The sequence below is a fragment of the Scatophagus argus genome, chromosome 9 (assembly GCF_020382885.2).
Source record: "Scatophagus argus isolate fScaArg1 chromosome 9, fScaArg1.pri, whole genome shotgun sequence".
Lineage (NCBI taxonomy): Eukaryota > Metazoa > Chordata > Actinopteri > Scatophagidae > Scatophagus > Scatophagus argus.
This window is the reverse complement of record NC_058501.1, coordinates 24198036-24213841: the sequence shown is the minus strand read 5'-3', so window position 1 is coordinate 24213841 and position 15806 is coordinate 24198036. Positions and strand designations below refer to the sequence as shown.

The following is a 15806-nucleotide window of genomic DNA, read 5'->3' as shown; positions in this document are numbered from 1 at the left end:
ACTGCATTCAGAAGCAAAATATTGTACTTTTTAGTGCAGTTTGTAGTTTGCATGCTGCATCAGAACCAAAAAACCCTTGTACGCAGTACATACTTACAGTGCATGTAAATATGAATAATTTACCTGTAATGTTGTTAGTTAAGTGCTAAGTACTTGTCTAAAAAAGTAAACTTTGTGAAAAGTGTGAAAACTAAACATTTTGATCATTTCAAAAAACTGATTTCCCGTTGTTCATTACATGTGTGAGTAACCTGCTGCAACGCAGCCATGCATCACTGGACATATGAGGTACACGGGACGCTCTTAAAATTAGACGAGTGACCACATATGCTAGACCACTGTATGACTATAGGAGTCACACGACATGTTCATATATACACACAGACGTGACACATTAGGCTGTTGACTAACAGCACGAGGAAGTACGTATCCACCAAAAACCAGACAACATGGCAGAGAAAATAAATATGGTAAAGATCTATTTTGGACCCGGCCTGGGAAGTTTACTTGACCGAATCCTCGTGATCGGGTCTGATATATCGTGGTCACGCACTATTAAAAACTTACCTGCTCTTCCTCTGGAATATGCAGCATGTTTGACTGTCAGTAACGCTTTGCAATAATGTTTAAGGTAAAGGCCAAGAATATCTAACAGAAGGCTTTGTGGTCAGCATGATGTTCATTTTCTAAATTATAGTCCCATTTAGAATAAAACAGGATATAAAGCAGTGTATGCTTTAAAGCAACACTACGGTGTCGCTGCGACCGCATGTCTTTGGGTTTTCAGTAGGATCCAGCCAGGATAATATCTGCTTTTAGCAGCTAAAACATGACACACAGCTAACAGGACCTTTTGTAATTGGTGAGCAATTAGTGGAGACTGGAATTTTCTTGTGTTGAGCTCTCAGGGCCACCGTACTCAGAAGACGAGCCAAGACATGCTTACTTTATTAACATTTAACCAAAATCATGATCTTTGCAACGTTTAACCAAAGTTCTGTTGCCAGTACCTGAAGACTTCACACACAGAAGATGTTGCCAAGATCCCACAGCCCATCCATTTCACGTCATTTTCATGTCATAGCTGCAAAATACTTCTTAATTTTTTCATAACAAAGAACTGCAGTTTATTTCAAAACATTTTTATTAAAAATCCAAGAGCCTTTTTCATTTTTCAGGGAGTGCCCCTCAATGCAGCAGAATGCTGAGTTCACTGTCCGCGCCTGTGAAGTTTCCAGAGATGCCATGTAATTCGACACCTGACATCATCTGGTTCTGGCATTTTTGCCATCGGAGTGAAAACAGATGTAACTCCCCTGCCTGGAAAAAAAGAAACTCCTCCCCAGACCTGGAGCTCCCATCGTACTTCCTCAAAAGCCAACCGATATAAACACACACACACACTGACCTACTTTGTCAGCAGAGGAAGACGGAGTTCGACCCAGAAAACTTCGCCGAACTCTTTGCCTTTTGGACTCAAGGTAAAGTTTGTTGATTTCCAGGTGATTTTCCAGGAGTTTTACTTTCAGCTCTGTGAATTAGAATGACTTTCACTTTACCTAAAGAGATTTGAACAGACTAAAGGTAGTGTGTGTTACTGAGCTGAACTGCACTAACACGATACAGAGTTCACTTCGCTACAGGAAATGACTTCCCATTGAAGTTCCTTCCTTTGAATTTCAACTTGCATTAATTCATACTAATTTTTCCAGTTATGAAAGTAATTAGTCTTAATAGGATTAGGATTAGAGAATGATTTTGACCTAGTTGCACCTTAACAGAAAGAGTTTTGGAAGTCAGTCTTTAGTGGGAGCTGAGCAGAGTTAATGTTTGCTCACATGTGAGGTCAGCTCCAAATACTGCTGCTTTATGAGCAACAGCAACCATCACCAGGAACATTCTTGTGACTCATTCAGCGCCAGAGCACAGTGCACATATTTTTCAGAGTAACAGTAAACTATTTGCATAGAGCACAAAACCCTGCTATTTACATCATGGCATTTGCATAAACTCATCCGAGGGTGAAGACATACGAGGTATAATCAATGTGTGTAGGAAGCAGACAGCGTTCACACAGCCGCAGAGTGTTTTCTGCTTTTTCTTTGGAAAAACTTGACAGCTCGATGGCTTTTAATGCAGTTTAGAAGCAGGATGTAGTTAAACAAGAGAGGACCAGGCAGGAAAGCAGAGAGAAGTAAAGGTTGCAGACTGCAGTGAATGTCTGGACTTCAAAAATGCACTGAGGAAGTGTCTGAATCTCTGATGACGAGCGCGGAAACTTCTCCACCACCACAAAAAGTACACCTGTTGAGAATGAAGCACGAAGAGACGCATTTATTCTCAAATCTGATCACGATGGTGACCAAAACATGCCAAAAAATATTTTTTAAAAAAGCTCAGCATTTCCTTCAGTTCCTCTGCAAACAGCACAGTTTTATACACTGGGCCAGTCAGCTGCTGGAGGGTTTCCTTGGAAACAACCTGTGCAAAGTGATGTTTCCTTTTATTGATCGTAGCGGGTTTGACTCTCATGCTTCACTCCAGCAGTTCTGAACTTGTAGTGAAAAGCAAATGCAGGTCTTTATTTGTGTGTGTGTGCTGCTACTGTTCTTTCAGGATGTTGCAGTGTGTCTGCGTGTTGTTGCTGGCAGCCTCAGCTCTGGGCCACCTGGACGAAACATCGCTGGACAGCCAATGGGAACAGTGGAAGGTCACACACAGGAAAGAGTACAACGGCCTGGTAAGAGATCACGTAGAGAAACTCGGCGGTTTCTCTACGGACCTACTAAGCTAATCATTCATTTAAATTATAAAATGATGAAATTGAACACAATGTTTTGCAGCTGAGTTTAGGTAACTGCTGCTAGCCGCTTTATCTAAAACTGAATCAAAAATTCTTCTTCTTAAAACTTACTTTTCTGTAACGAGCTGAATAAAGGTCACAGACAAAAACGCTAACTCATTTATGAGGTGCATACTTTGAAACTGAGTGCTTTTGTGGTGAAGCCTCATATTTTTTTTAACAATTCACTTCTGAACCCAAGACGAATTCGTTCAAACTCAGAAGTTCAGAGATGCAATTTCAAAAAGTCAGGAGAAAGAAACAGGAAGCAGTAGAGTGAAGGAAAGATCAGAGTGACGTTAATGGGATCGGATGTCAAATTTTGATTGTAGCTCGAGTCTTGGAGTCTTGGGGTCTTGTTGTTTCCATCGTAACACTGAATGTCAGTGACTTTACCTCCTTATTTGAGTCTGTGTGTATGTTTAGATGCGTATTTGTCAAGCTCCTCTTTTCACTTCTGTCTTTGTGTTGCTTGTGTTCGCTCTTCTGTCTGTGCTTAAGTAAACTGCTCAACATGTGGACATCTTGGTGTTTGACTCACCATCTGTCTGTGGCTACAGCTGATGATTTGCCCGTCAGTTCTCGGTTAGGCTCCTGTCCCTCAGCTGCTTGTGCTGTCGCCAGTCTGGTGGACGCAGCTCTTGAGAGAGAACATTAAACGAAGCAGATGTTTCTCTGACGAGTTCTAATTAACTTGACTCAAATACCGAATCTCCATTTGGCTGGCTGTGGTCTGTTGTTTCGCCAACAACAAGCCTTGAGAGGAGAGAAGATGAGTTCGACTGTGATCAGACTCCTGGGAGTATTTTTAAGAAATGTGGTGCCGCCAGTTTGTCAGACTGTTCAGATTATTGAGCTGTATTTTCTTTTACATGTTATGTTTAAGTGGATAATCTCATATCATCAGCATATGGGCAGATTATTGTGATTATTAGCAACAGCTGGAACATCTGAAGTGTTTGTGTTTGGATGTGCTGCAGAGCCAAAGAGGCTAAAATTTTACACAAAAGCTCTGGGGATCTTTGATTAGTTCCTTTTATTGCCACATAAACAAAAAAGTCCAATAACGCTTTGATGCTAAGTTGTGCTACAAGAGATGATACGGAAGGAAATAAAAATAATGTTCTGTATGAGCAGTTTGCAAAGTAAACCAGCATTACTGATCTTTCAAAATGTGTATGCAGGGTCAGACATGCTGTGAACATTTAAAACACAGCAGATCGTCCTGATCCTCCTGTCGCATCACTCACATCCGACAGGACAGAAGAGACGTCCTCTTTGTTGGTGGTGAGAGACTTTAAACTGTAAATCTTTGACACAGGTGTGAACTCACTCACTTCCTTGTGTTTATCATTTACCGTAGAACAGGCTCTGTGACGTTCTGGGCCAGAACACATAAGCAGAGCAACCGATTGTTTCCTGGAGTGTTAACAGCACAGAGCCTAATGAATCTGTGATGTAAGTAAGTAAGTAGAAAACAATCCTGAAAAGTAAGAAATGCCAGTCCGGCACTGGTTGCTCTACTTATGTGTTTTGGCCCGGAGAAAACAAGACAGATGGAGCTGGAAAACAGAGAATCAAAAGTAAAGCAGGACATGCACAATGAGAATTTACAGCGACTTAATCTTTTCTCATCCTCAGCCAGTAATTCAAAAAAGTTCATTTTCAAAAGGCTGCAGACCCACTTCTGCCCCAGCTGTCCTTTTATTTACTTCAGTTCAGTGGGGCAAACATTTAACCAACTGAAATCACATCACCAAAACGTCTCATCCTTTATGCTATTTCAGTGTTCAGCTGAGGTTAAGTCGACACTGAAGCCAGTTAGCAGGTGTCAGAAATTTCCAACAGCGGAAACTCCTGTCTTGTCTTTCGGTTTGCATGTCACTAAAATTCCCAGCCTTCTTCTATCTATTTATTTGTTTCTGTTGTTGTTGTTGTTGTTGTTGTTGTTCTAGTTCCTGGCTGTGAGGAAAGGAGGAAATGCAGTTTAGTTGGTGTTAAATCAGATCCGACCGCAGACTCGCTTAGCATCTGTTATCCCTCCGCACTTCACCTCCGGCTAGAGGTCACCACAGCTGTGTGTGTGCGTGTGTGCGTGCGTGTGTGTATTCATATGATCATTAGTGCTGTGTTATTTACATTCGTGTGTAGTCAGCAGAAAGAGTGCATCTCTCTCTCTCTCCCACAGTGATTTTAATCAGTATTCCTCCAACAGTTCCTCTAATTCAACCCTCCTTGAACTGACATCAGTGTAACAGAATCAAAGTCTCCTTGAATCATTTGCATTTTCCATTATTGCAGTTGGTATCAAGATAGAAATAGTGATTATATTTATGCTAATGCTTGTTAAGACCTCGAATACCAAGTAGAACGGGATGTTTTTGCTGTATCTTATCCCCATTTTGTGACAGTCGTCAACAGCTTGCATATAAATGAAAGTCAGGCTCCATAAAAGGCACACCGAGCTGTGATGAGACGCACATTTTGGATATTTTGGATGAAGTAAGATTTCAACACGAACTACAACACGGCTAATAGCACAGTTATGTTGCTTTATTAGCTGTGCTGGGGAACATCATGTGAACTGGTTTAATTGGCCTAATTAATGAAGTGGGGCTGTAACACAGAGAAGCTTTTGTCTTAGATAATTAAAACATTCATTCGTCCTATTTGCCCAGATTCATTTCTTTTAGCTGTCAGGTGTTTTAATGCAGGAAGGAAGCTACGTTTGTTATGGCCTCGTTATGAGGCCCATCAGTGTCTGGTGAAACGTCTGGTGACTGCTGGTGTTTTGACTCATAGTGACACATGCACTTGTTCCTCTCAGGATGAAGAAGGGATTCGCAGGGCCGTCTGGGAGAAGAACATGCGTATGATTGAAGCCCACAACCAGGAGGCCGCGCTGGGCATGCACTCCTACGAGCTGGCAATGAACCACCTGGGAGACATGGTGAGTCTGAGGCCGACCACATGCGACGCCAGACATCATGATATCAGCCCAGTAACGTCCCAACCCAGCAGACACATTTCTTAGCTTGTTTTATCCTGTTCTCATCGTGGAGGACAAAAGGTCCTGGCTCTAACAGAGAGACTAATGCTTTAGTTAAGCTGCCTTCCCTTATGTACTCTGACATTTCTGCTCTCAGTCTCTCCTATCTTTTCACCGTTACAAGTTGGGGAAAAGCCAATAGCTGTGATTGGTTGACATTCAGTGTCTGAATTACTCTTTGGCTTTCGAGGGAGTCCTGGTTTTGGGGAGATGGGATGGTGTTAATTCACCTCCTCTCGGGAAACAATAAAAATGCTAAGTCACAGTGGACAGAAAATGATTCATGTTATTTTGTCAAATGGATCAGGCCTAAGCTGCACCCCTCATGTCAATTTCTGTTTCTGACAAAGAAAACATCAAAACTACACTGTGAGATGCTGGAACCAGCAAACGTTTAGCGATCTTGATTGAAAAATGACTACGACAACTAACTGAGTAAAGTAGCTGCCATTTAATTTTCTCTTAGTTTGTTGTTACAGCTCTCCTCAGTCAACACTGAGCCACTTTCTTTCTGTTTCTGAGCCGTCTGGCTGCCCTCTGGATGCACATGAGCAGCTGTATTCTGTGGTAATTGATCTGTCTGCTAAGTGCATTCATTAGTGGAAAGCTCTTTTTCCCACCAGCTCGTCAGGGACAAAGATTCATATTTTATCAACACTTCTGGCTTTTAGCTCCTGTCATCTCTTGTTTTACTTCACTCATGAGTGCTGCAGCCCGCTGAGGTGAACCAAGATGGGGGTTTGGTGTCCTTAAATCAGCTGCATCCTTGACACGCAGGTCCTGACTGATGGCTGCTGTTGCATTAAGATGTTGGCTGTAACAAGCTGTACATCAAAAATGGAAGGAAAGACGCATCAGACACCACACGCCAGAGCTCGGGCTCATTTATTAGTGACAAAATCATGTACACTCATCCCAATTCTGGATAAACTGCCAATTTGATGTTTATGTAGGAACAGGTGGTCAGGAAATGAAGGATGTGTTTCCGTTTTTTCCATTTTGACTGGAAGCACTTAGGTGAAATGAAAGAAACTAACAGATGGTCGGTGTTTCTTCTGTTAATGATCTTCCTGCTTGCACTGGGAATTCTAACAGTAAACAGCAGCATATTTTTTAAAATAAATGCTAAATATCATATACCTGGCAATTTCTTTGTGACAGGCAGCAGACAGCACAGAAGTCACTTATTTTAATTACATTTTCATTCCTGTAATGTGCACTTTTATGACCCTTCTGTAGCGTCACCTTTTGACAGAAAAATGACATTTCACTTTGGAGTAAACTCTGCTAAATCCATCTCTTCATGAAATACTTTTCACCCTCTGTCACCCCGCTGAAGCAAATCCTCGATCTCTCACATATTCTTTTACTTGTTCTTGTCTTAAGTCTAAAAATACATCCTCTCTGCCTCTCTTCTCTGTCCCAAAAGATTTTTATCTCTCACAATTATACCAGGAACCAAGAAAGTTTCATACCGTCTTTTTGACACAACCTGTAATGACAGATCCTCATAGAGGGAAAACAAGTATATTCACTACACTGAACACCACACAAAATGTTTCTGCGTGCACTCGAGATGCAATTTGTTGCTATGCCTTCAGCAGAGCAGACCTGTTTGAGTGACAGGAAATTGTGAAGCTGTGCACTTTCATTACCACTGAGTGCACATGAGCAGCGTTAAGTTAAACATGAGTAAAAGTGAAGTAATCCAAAAACTGCGTCATCTGACTGAGAGCAACAGAAACGCTGCTACACTCATAACGTCATCTGTGTCCCTGCTCGTGCAGACGTCAGAGGAAGTGTCCGAGAAGATGACCGGCCTGCAGGTCCCCATGACCCACGAGCGCAGCTTCACCATGGCTCTGGACGACAGCGTGTCCAGGCTTCCCAAAGCTGTCGACTACCGCAAGAAGGGGATGGTGACCTCAGTGAAGAACCAGGTCAGAGATCATCTCCACCCGTCGCATGTGTAGTAAAAACACACACACAGCAGTGATTCTTCTTATGTGTGTGTCCAGTTCAGGGGAGGTTAGGGTTCAGTCGGCTTTGACGCACACACAAGTCTGCTTTTCTGAGAGGAAGGAGCTCATTCTGAGCACAAGGCCGGAATGAAAAGTGAAAAATCATACTTGGACAAGTGAAACAAAGTGAGACAATGCAGAGTGAGATGAAAGCATTGCTGAGACGTTTCATACAATTTTCATACAGCATGTTCTGGTTTTCCAAGAGAAAACATTTCTGAGGTGAAGACAAACTCGGTTTGCTGAATGCACGACTGTTTCCTTCCACAAAGAGCATTTCAGAGGTTTTCAGCTGTTCTGTCTCAGTAAAAAGGAGGAATTTGTAAACAAAAAGCCACGATAAGAAATTTCACACGCTGATTAATGTTAGCTGGAATCCCACACCTCGACCGAAAACCACGAGAGAACCTGCGGGTGTTTTTCTCGTATTCTTTTTCGTTTTCCAGGTAAGAGAGATACAAGATTATGCAGGTGATGCAGTTTGTTTGAGGGTTTGGAGAAAACAGAGAACAAGTTCCTCAGGCTGTTTTCAGGCAGGATGTTGAGAAGGAAACACAAAACTTCATTGATTTCTGTGGGGAGATGTGGCTGTTGCAGGCACAATAAAAACAATGATCAGCTGGGAAAAGAGAAAGAAATTCTATCTGAATTCACATACATTTTTTATTTAAATGTTCAAACTTAACATTTATTTAAACTTTACTAGCTTTAGGCCCAAACTTCCTTCTCGCTCCACAAAAGTAAAGAAAGCAAACAATCCCAGTCTGAGTGCTGATGAAAGCAAAACAATGGTTTGATTATTAAATGTAATTAGTCATTAAGAGTGGATCGGACAGCCGGGCCTTGTTTATGGAAACAAGAGCAGAACAGGAAGTCTGAAAGCTGCCGTACATCTGTGCTTTGTGCCAACAGGCAGATTAGAACCATTTGATGTAATCTAATGAACATCAGAGCCAGTAGTGACACACTGCAGCCTCAGCAGGGTTAAAACTTACTTTTCTATGTCATTTTTCATTTGTTTAGTCTCATGATGTAAGTACATGCATTATTTTCTATATTTCTATCAATAGTTTGTGGACAGTGAGTTATTTTAGGACATATATGTCATATGTTCTAAAATATGATGCCAATACTAATACATACATTCTTTGGAAGATTTATTCACTCTAATTAGTCAAATCTAAAAAAAATTTAAAAAACTAAAATTAATTTTCTGTTTCTCATGTGCACACATGAGAACTCTAACCTTTAGAACATTTTCATTTCAGATGGTTTTAGAAGTACACAGAAAAATTAAATAATGATTTTCACTTTCATTTAATGCCTGTGAAGACGTTCCCACTTTATAAGGAAGTTGTTGTCGCCCTCTGGTGGATGAAACTCAACCTGCAGCTATAAACTGATTTATTGAGCTTGTGCTCTGCGCCCTTCATGAATTATGCAGCAGGCTGACTGCACTCTCTGCATACCAACAGCTCTGCTGCTTCCTCCCCTGCTCCTTTTAGGATGACTGAATAGTGTTTTGATGTTTTGTTTGTTTGAGGCAAATTTCAGTCAAGCCAGATCTCAAAGCCACATTCAGTTCATCCCACAGTGAACTGATGTGATTACACATTTACAAAGATTTTAATTGGAGCAACTCGGAGCAGCAGAGCTGCTGTCAGACTGTTTTCCTTGAGGAGGAACAGCAGAGGTGTTCAAAGGCATGCAGGAGCTTTTATTCAGCCGACAGCTCTGATGGAGCCTCATGACGGAGAGCCTGAACGCAGCAGCTCTGTTCACAGGATGCAGTTCTTAAAAAGGACAGGATTTCTCCCCTTTTATCAGATGTGAAATTAGATCAGAGTTTTTTTTATGAGGCTCATAGCTGCTAATAACTGGGCTGAAATATTGCTCTGAGACACTTTGTGTCAGACTTCATGGCTGAATGTGTGTGAACACTTGGACATCACATGACATGTGATTATTGAGGTTGAACCTGGCTCACTGGGATTTTTCTCCCATTCAGCCACAACAGCTTTAGTAAGGCCTCACATTCCAGTTGATCCCAGCGAGGGTTGTGGTCAGGCTTTGTGCAGACCAGTCAAGTTCTCATAGCACACATAAACGTGCTAAAGCTATTTCTTTACGGAGCTGGAATCGTCATGTTGAAACAGCAAAGAGCTTTCCTCAAACTGTTGACTGGTGTCCAACAAAGACTGCTTACAACAAAGTGGACTCTGCACTCGTCGTTTGCCTTTGCTGGTTGCGAAAGGCTGCTGGTTGAGACCAGTCCAGCTAAACATAACCAGATACAAGAGGTTACGAGTTGGCTTTGTCTAAAAACAAAAGAGGAAGTTGACACAAGCACAAGTAGAAAGATTCTCCATCTGAGTGCAAAAGTAAGAACTAAGAACATAGAACTGAAGTGGGACATGGACACAGAGATTGAGAAGCAGAGCACAAGCCTGCAGCCATCTTAAATACAGGTGTTACAGGTGTGCCACATCTCGCCTAACAAGTGAGGCCTTCGCTCGGCCTGTAGGCACCCTGAAACACAGAGAGAGAGGACAAGCCCGTGGTCATCACAGTGTTGTCCAGTATTTCGCAAGAACAAAGGCAAAGATTTTAGGGAAGTTCAATTAAAACACTGAATTTCTCAGTGTGTCACATAAACACACTCCTCCTCCTCCTCCTCCTCCTCCTCCTCCTCCTCGTCTCAAAATGCCTCTCAAAATAACAGACATGTCTTTTGAATCAAAGTTGCCAAATGCTGCCTCTCAGTGGACAAACAAGAGAACCTCATCAGCTGATGAGGTGCCAGTGGGCTGTAAACATGATGATTTGCATTAGTGATTCGTCTGCCAGTTATTTTCTTGTTTAATCAGTCAATCGTTTGGTCTATAAAATGTTTAACAAAAAAATTACAAAAACTGCATGTTGCTTGCTTTGAAGAACAATTCAAAACCGAAAGACACTCACTTTAATGTCACATCAGCCGAGTAAAAGCACCAAATCCAGGAATTCTGGGGAAAAATGATGAATTATTGAAATAATTGCAGATTAATTTGTGGCCTTTATGGTTTCCTTCTCATTCAGATCCCTGTTTCTCTTCTTTTTCTTCTTCTCTTTAGGTAAACGCACACCTGTATGTACATATTGGTGTTTATTTCTACCTTCTAAACAACCGTGTGAACCTTCTCGTTTAAACTCGGAACAATTTTCTCTGGTTTTTCCCACATTCCGTTTATCAGATCTCTTACTCGTCTGCTCAGCTTGGTCCTGCTGTCAGTAGGGCTTTAAGAGAAGGCTGAACCCTCACTGTACCGTCTTTCATTCACTCAGGGTTCCTGTGGCTCCTGTTGGGCCTTCAGCTCAGCCGGGGCCCTGGAGGGCCAGTTGGCCAAGAGTACAGGTCAGCTGGTGGACCTCAGTCCCCAGAACCTGGTGGACTGCGTCACAGAGAACGACGGCTGCGGAGGAGGATACATGACCAACGCCTTCAAGTACGTGCAGATGAACGGAGGCATCGACTCTGAGGTGGCCTACCCGTACGTCGGAGAGGTAAGAACACCTGAGCCACGCCTCTGAGCTGTAATTAAATGCTAGAACTGCACGTTTCTGCAAACCAGGAAATGTTGGTTAGAACACATTTCACACACGTGTTGTAACACTCTCTGATCACATGGGTATGAGCTCAGTTTGTCACTGGGATGTGGAGGGTGTTGGTGGTCGTCCTTGACAAACCGGCTCATTTTAGTGACTGTTGGTCCATTTTGTTGCCGTCTTCGTGGCACCAGCAGTGAATAATTTGACATTTTGGAAATTTTCCATTCGTGTTTGTGTCAAGTAAAGCAGATATTTTCAACCAGACCAGACCAGAGCGTTTCTAACCACGTTAAGAGTGACAAAACCATATACTTTAAAGCAAAACATGAATTTTTCTTCACCCTAACCAAGTGTTTTAGTGCCTTAATGAACAGGGCTGACCGAGGTTACCACATTTTTCAACATTTTGTTTTTCTTTCCTGTCACGTGTTAGCACTTGTTTCTGTAGTGTTGATGTGTCATCCGATTTTAAACCACAGCTAGAACCTCTGGGTTTTCAAAGTCTGATGCTGTGGGCCTCCCATGCAATGTGAAAATAAATATAAATTTCAATTGTTTTTGTTGTTCACTCCCATTTTAAATGCATTATAAAGTTTTTCAACCAAGCCAAGAAACTTATATAAAGAGGTTTGTCATGTCATTTAGGACAAATAACTGGACAACATTCTTACTGATGAATAAATCTGTGAACAACTACATGTGACGATGATCTGGACTCTCCGGCAATTCAGTATCCGACTAAAACCAATTTTCTTTAACACAGAACGGTCAAACCCAAAGCAGAAAATGCCAGAAAGGCCAACCCTGCACCTTTAAAGCTTAGTGTTGTCACACTTTGTGTCTCAGCACTCAGCACAGATTTTTGTTTTAGAGCTCTCAAACTTTTACACAAGTCTTATTTGTCTACCACAAATTGCAGTGCTACAAACTACTTCAACTATAGCACAGCATTAATCCTGTCGCTGTAACATAACTTGTGACAGTAAGATAGAAGAACTGAAACTGAGATTTCAACATGAATCTGGATCTGAAGGAGTTCATTGGTTCCGAGAACCAGTCAGGACCTGCCATGTTGTTCTCATGCCAGAATCAGTGAAGTCTGATGCTGACCTCCACTGTAGGTTGACATGCGAACGTCCTGACCTAAAAGGAAGTAAAAAAAATTGTCCTTAAAATTACTTATGCAACTGGAATTGCTTTGCCTGTAAAATTCTGCAAACCTTTGGAGAGCCAGGTTGGCTATTTCCCCCCGTTTCCAGTCTTTATGCTAAGCTAAGCTGTTCTGGCCCCAGTTTACATGCATGAGAGAGCTGCTGATACTCAGCAATCTCTCAAAAAATCTAAATGAGAGCAACCTTTGGAAAATGGCCGCTTACCACAACAGAGCTGCAAACACATACTGAAACCAAAGCGTTTGGTGTTTCCTCACTTGGCTGCCAGGCTGTCACACTTGCTTCTGTCACATGTCATACAGAAAGAAAAATAAGCTGTTATCGTTTGTTTTATCCTTAAAGCAGAAGCAAATCTGTAACTGAATGAAGGTGATTTCGCATAAATGACTCAGCAGAAACTCCAGCAACCATTGTCATACTGAAATAGTTTCCTCTTTAGGCCAACAAGGAAGTTCAGCTGCTTGTTAGTTATTAAAAGCTGTGATTTCCTCATTGTTCGTACACTGGGAATGTACTGCAGCTGTAATCAACCTGTCATGTGAAATGTGTGCAATGCAACACAACCACAGCATGCAGCCAATAATGATTCCACGAACTATTTATCCAGACATTTTATTTTTGTAAGTTTATTAATCTTTGGTCTGAAAAACAAACAAAACCGAGTAAAATTTCCATCACAGTTCAAAAATGCCTTGTTTGCGTGCAGGACCAGACGTGCCGCTACAATTCATCAGGCATGGCAGCCCAGTGCAGAGGCTACAAGGAGGTCCCAGAGGGCGACGAGCACGCGCTGGCCGTCGCGCTCTATAAAGTGGGTCCGGTTTCTGTGGGCATCGACGCCACACTGAGCAGCTTTCAGTTCTACAGCAAAGGTCAGAGAACCGCGTCGAATGTGACACTAAATGTACTGATGTTATTCCTCTTTAGCCCCGTGACTGTGGAGACTTTAATGACTCACTTTTCAAACATTTGGTCAGCGTTATTTTCACATTGTGACGAGCAGGGACTGTGGATGGTGCGTTCATGGAGCCTCGCTGACGCAGCAAACTTAATGTCCTTTTCTTTCTTATTGTTTGTCTCGTCAGTTTGATTTTCAGAAAAACTTGTTCACGAATGAAATGCTTCATTGCAGTGAACTTGTAGAGGGAATTGTAGAGAGAATGTAGAAGAAATCAGGCATCCAAAGATTTCAGCAACTTTTTGTTGTACAGTCTAAGAACCTGCGTATTACACATAATGATAATCCTGAAGATTTCAGTGGTTGATTTGGTGACAGCAGTGCAGCCTGCCTCCTGCAGTTCCTCATCAAAAAACAGATCAGCTGATCACTGTGGGGCTTCAACTTGTTCTGTTGCTCCCTGATGAGCCACTGAGACAGGAAAAGGACTGATCTGACAGCAGCAGTAGGATGTTCACTTTGTATTAGCAGTAACTTAATACAGCTCTGACACAGCGTTAAGTGATAGCTCCTAAATGTAAAAAATGAATAAAACTCACAAATCGCAGCCGCACCCTGAACTCATCACCACAGAGAGCTTTGACCTGATGACATTAACAGTGAAATGCTTGCTGTTAGCTGCTTCACTGATGGACTTCCACCTCGCCAATCTCCTCCTCACTCGCTCTTCCTCTCTGCTGTGTCTCCAGGTGTTTACTACGACCCCAGCTGTAACAAAGACGACATCAATCACGCCGTGCTGGCGGTGGGATATGGAGTGAGTGTCAGGGGGAAGAAGTACTGGATTGTCAAGAACAGGTGGGTCACGTCAGCTGTCTGAATGGCATCAGGTGGCTCATAAGGCCGCCAAAATGAAAAGGCGAGGTTGTTTGCTGGTGTGGCGTTGATTTGATGCTTCCTGTCGGCCGCGCTGGTGACAACCTGATGGGTTGAAATGCTGTTTGACTCCTGGCGACGCTCTACGACTCTCATTCTTTCCAACTCTGTCGTCATCTTTTGTCTCTTTCCCCAACAGCTGGGGCGAGAGCTGGGGCAAAGGTGGCTACATCCTGATGGCACGCAACCGTGGCAACCTCTGCGGCATCGCCAACCTCGCCAGCTACCCCATCATGTGAAGAGAGCTCAGAGGAAGACGAGGGAGGACGACGGGGCTTTGCTTAGACTACTACTCACAAAAATTCAAGCATGTCAGCAACCACTACAAAAAAAAATTGTTTTACTTTGTTTACTGAGATTTTTCAAACAGCAAACATATTTTTGATTTCCTGTACAATAAAAAGAAAGTCCAGTTGGACTTGTGGTGTTTGGGAGCAAACTGTCCAAAATGAAGAAGGCTCAGTGGGGTGTGACTGATGTCCTTAAACACATGCGATGAGGGTGTTTGTTTAACTTGCATTTTCTGAAGCACTTTGAACCCCTGAAATTATTTCTGTTTTATCTCCACACCAGCAGACCTCAGCTGAGCTCTGCTCCGTACAGAAACACACACACACATTTAGTACCTCCAGGACCTGGTGCAGGTGACGCTAATCCCAGACGGTCTGGGGCAAGTTAATAAGCCACCAGGTACAATCAACATTTCACAGTATTTTGCAAGTAGTCTGTGACGGTTTTAGTCCCTGGTTTTAGATTTTTAATACTGTTTGTGTAAAGTTTGAATCGAATGTGACGGGAAACATTGCTGGGCAATGGGAGCTCGTCCTCTCCTGTCAGTCACTTCCTTTAAAATGGTAATCAGCGTTTCTCTTGATCATGTCGACTCTTGTTGTTGTTCTGCACTTTTCTGATGATCAAACTGCAAAGTGATGTTTTCTATTAAAACTGAATAAAGGTTTCATTTGGAATGTGTCATTTGGATTCTTTATCCTCGAGGTGAGAAGAGCACAGCTGCTGCAAAGTTGAGCGCTCAGTCACTTTTGTTGGATCTTTACTGTGTGTTCACTGCAGCGTGACACTGATACCGCACACGTGAGTGGTTCGATACCAGCCATGATACGATACCAAGCCTTTTCACACTACCAGCCAACAAAATGCTTTTCTACTTAAAGAGCACAATGTTTATTCCTGTAAAATCCAATTAATAAAGTCTGTGTGTGAACATCACTTCTGTAACAGACTCTAACTTAACATGTAGGACAGGTCGCTGAGAGACATTTCATATGAATCTTATTGATCT

At 42.3% G+C, this 15806-nt stretch overlaps 1 protein-coding gene across 1 annotated transcript; it reads left to right on the top strand.

Moving 5' to 3' along the window:
* The first annotated feature begins 1324 nt into the window (after positions 1–1324).
* On the top strand, positions 1325–15474 carry ctsk (cathepsin K). The gene is made up of 8 exons (XM_046399841.1): positions 1325–1481; positions 2617–2740; positions 5670–5792; positions 7679–7831; positions 11237–11455; positions 13379–13544; positions 14320–14428; positions 14646–15474. The coding sequence occupies exons 2-8, from the start codon at positions 2618–2620 to the stop codon at positions 14743–14745; spliced, it is 993 nt and encodes a 330-aa protein (XP_046255797.1). The 5' UTR covers positions 1325–1481; position 2617; the 3' UTR covers positions 14746–15474.
* Positions 15475–15806: the final 332 nt, after the last annotated feature.

Bases quoted from the DNA above. Each gene is read 5' to 3' on its own strand.
- ctsk (XM_046399841.1), top strand. From the start codon at position 2,618: ATGTTGCAGTGTGTCTGCGTGTTGTTGCTGGCAGCCTCAGCTCTGGGC. The intron at 2,741-5,669 runs GTAAGAGATCAC...TGTTCCTCTCAG, and splicing joins GGAAAGAGTACAACGGCCTG to GATGAAGAAGGGATTCGCAG. The intron at 14,429-14,645 runs GTGGGTCACGTC...TTTCCCCAACAG, and splicing joins TACTGGATTGTCAAGAACAG to CTGGGGCGAGAGCTGGGGCA.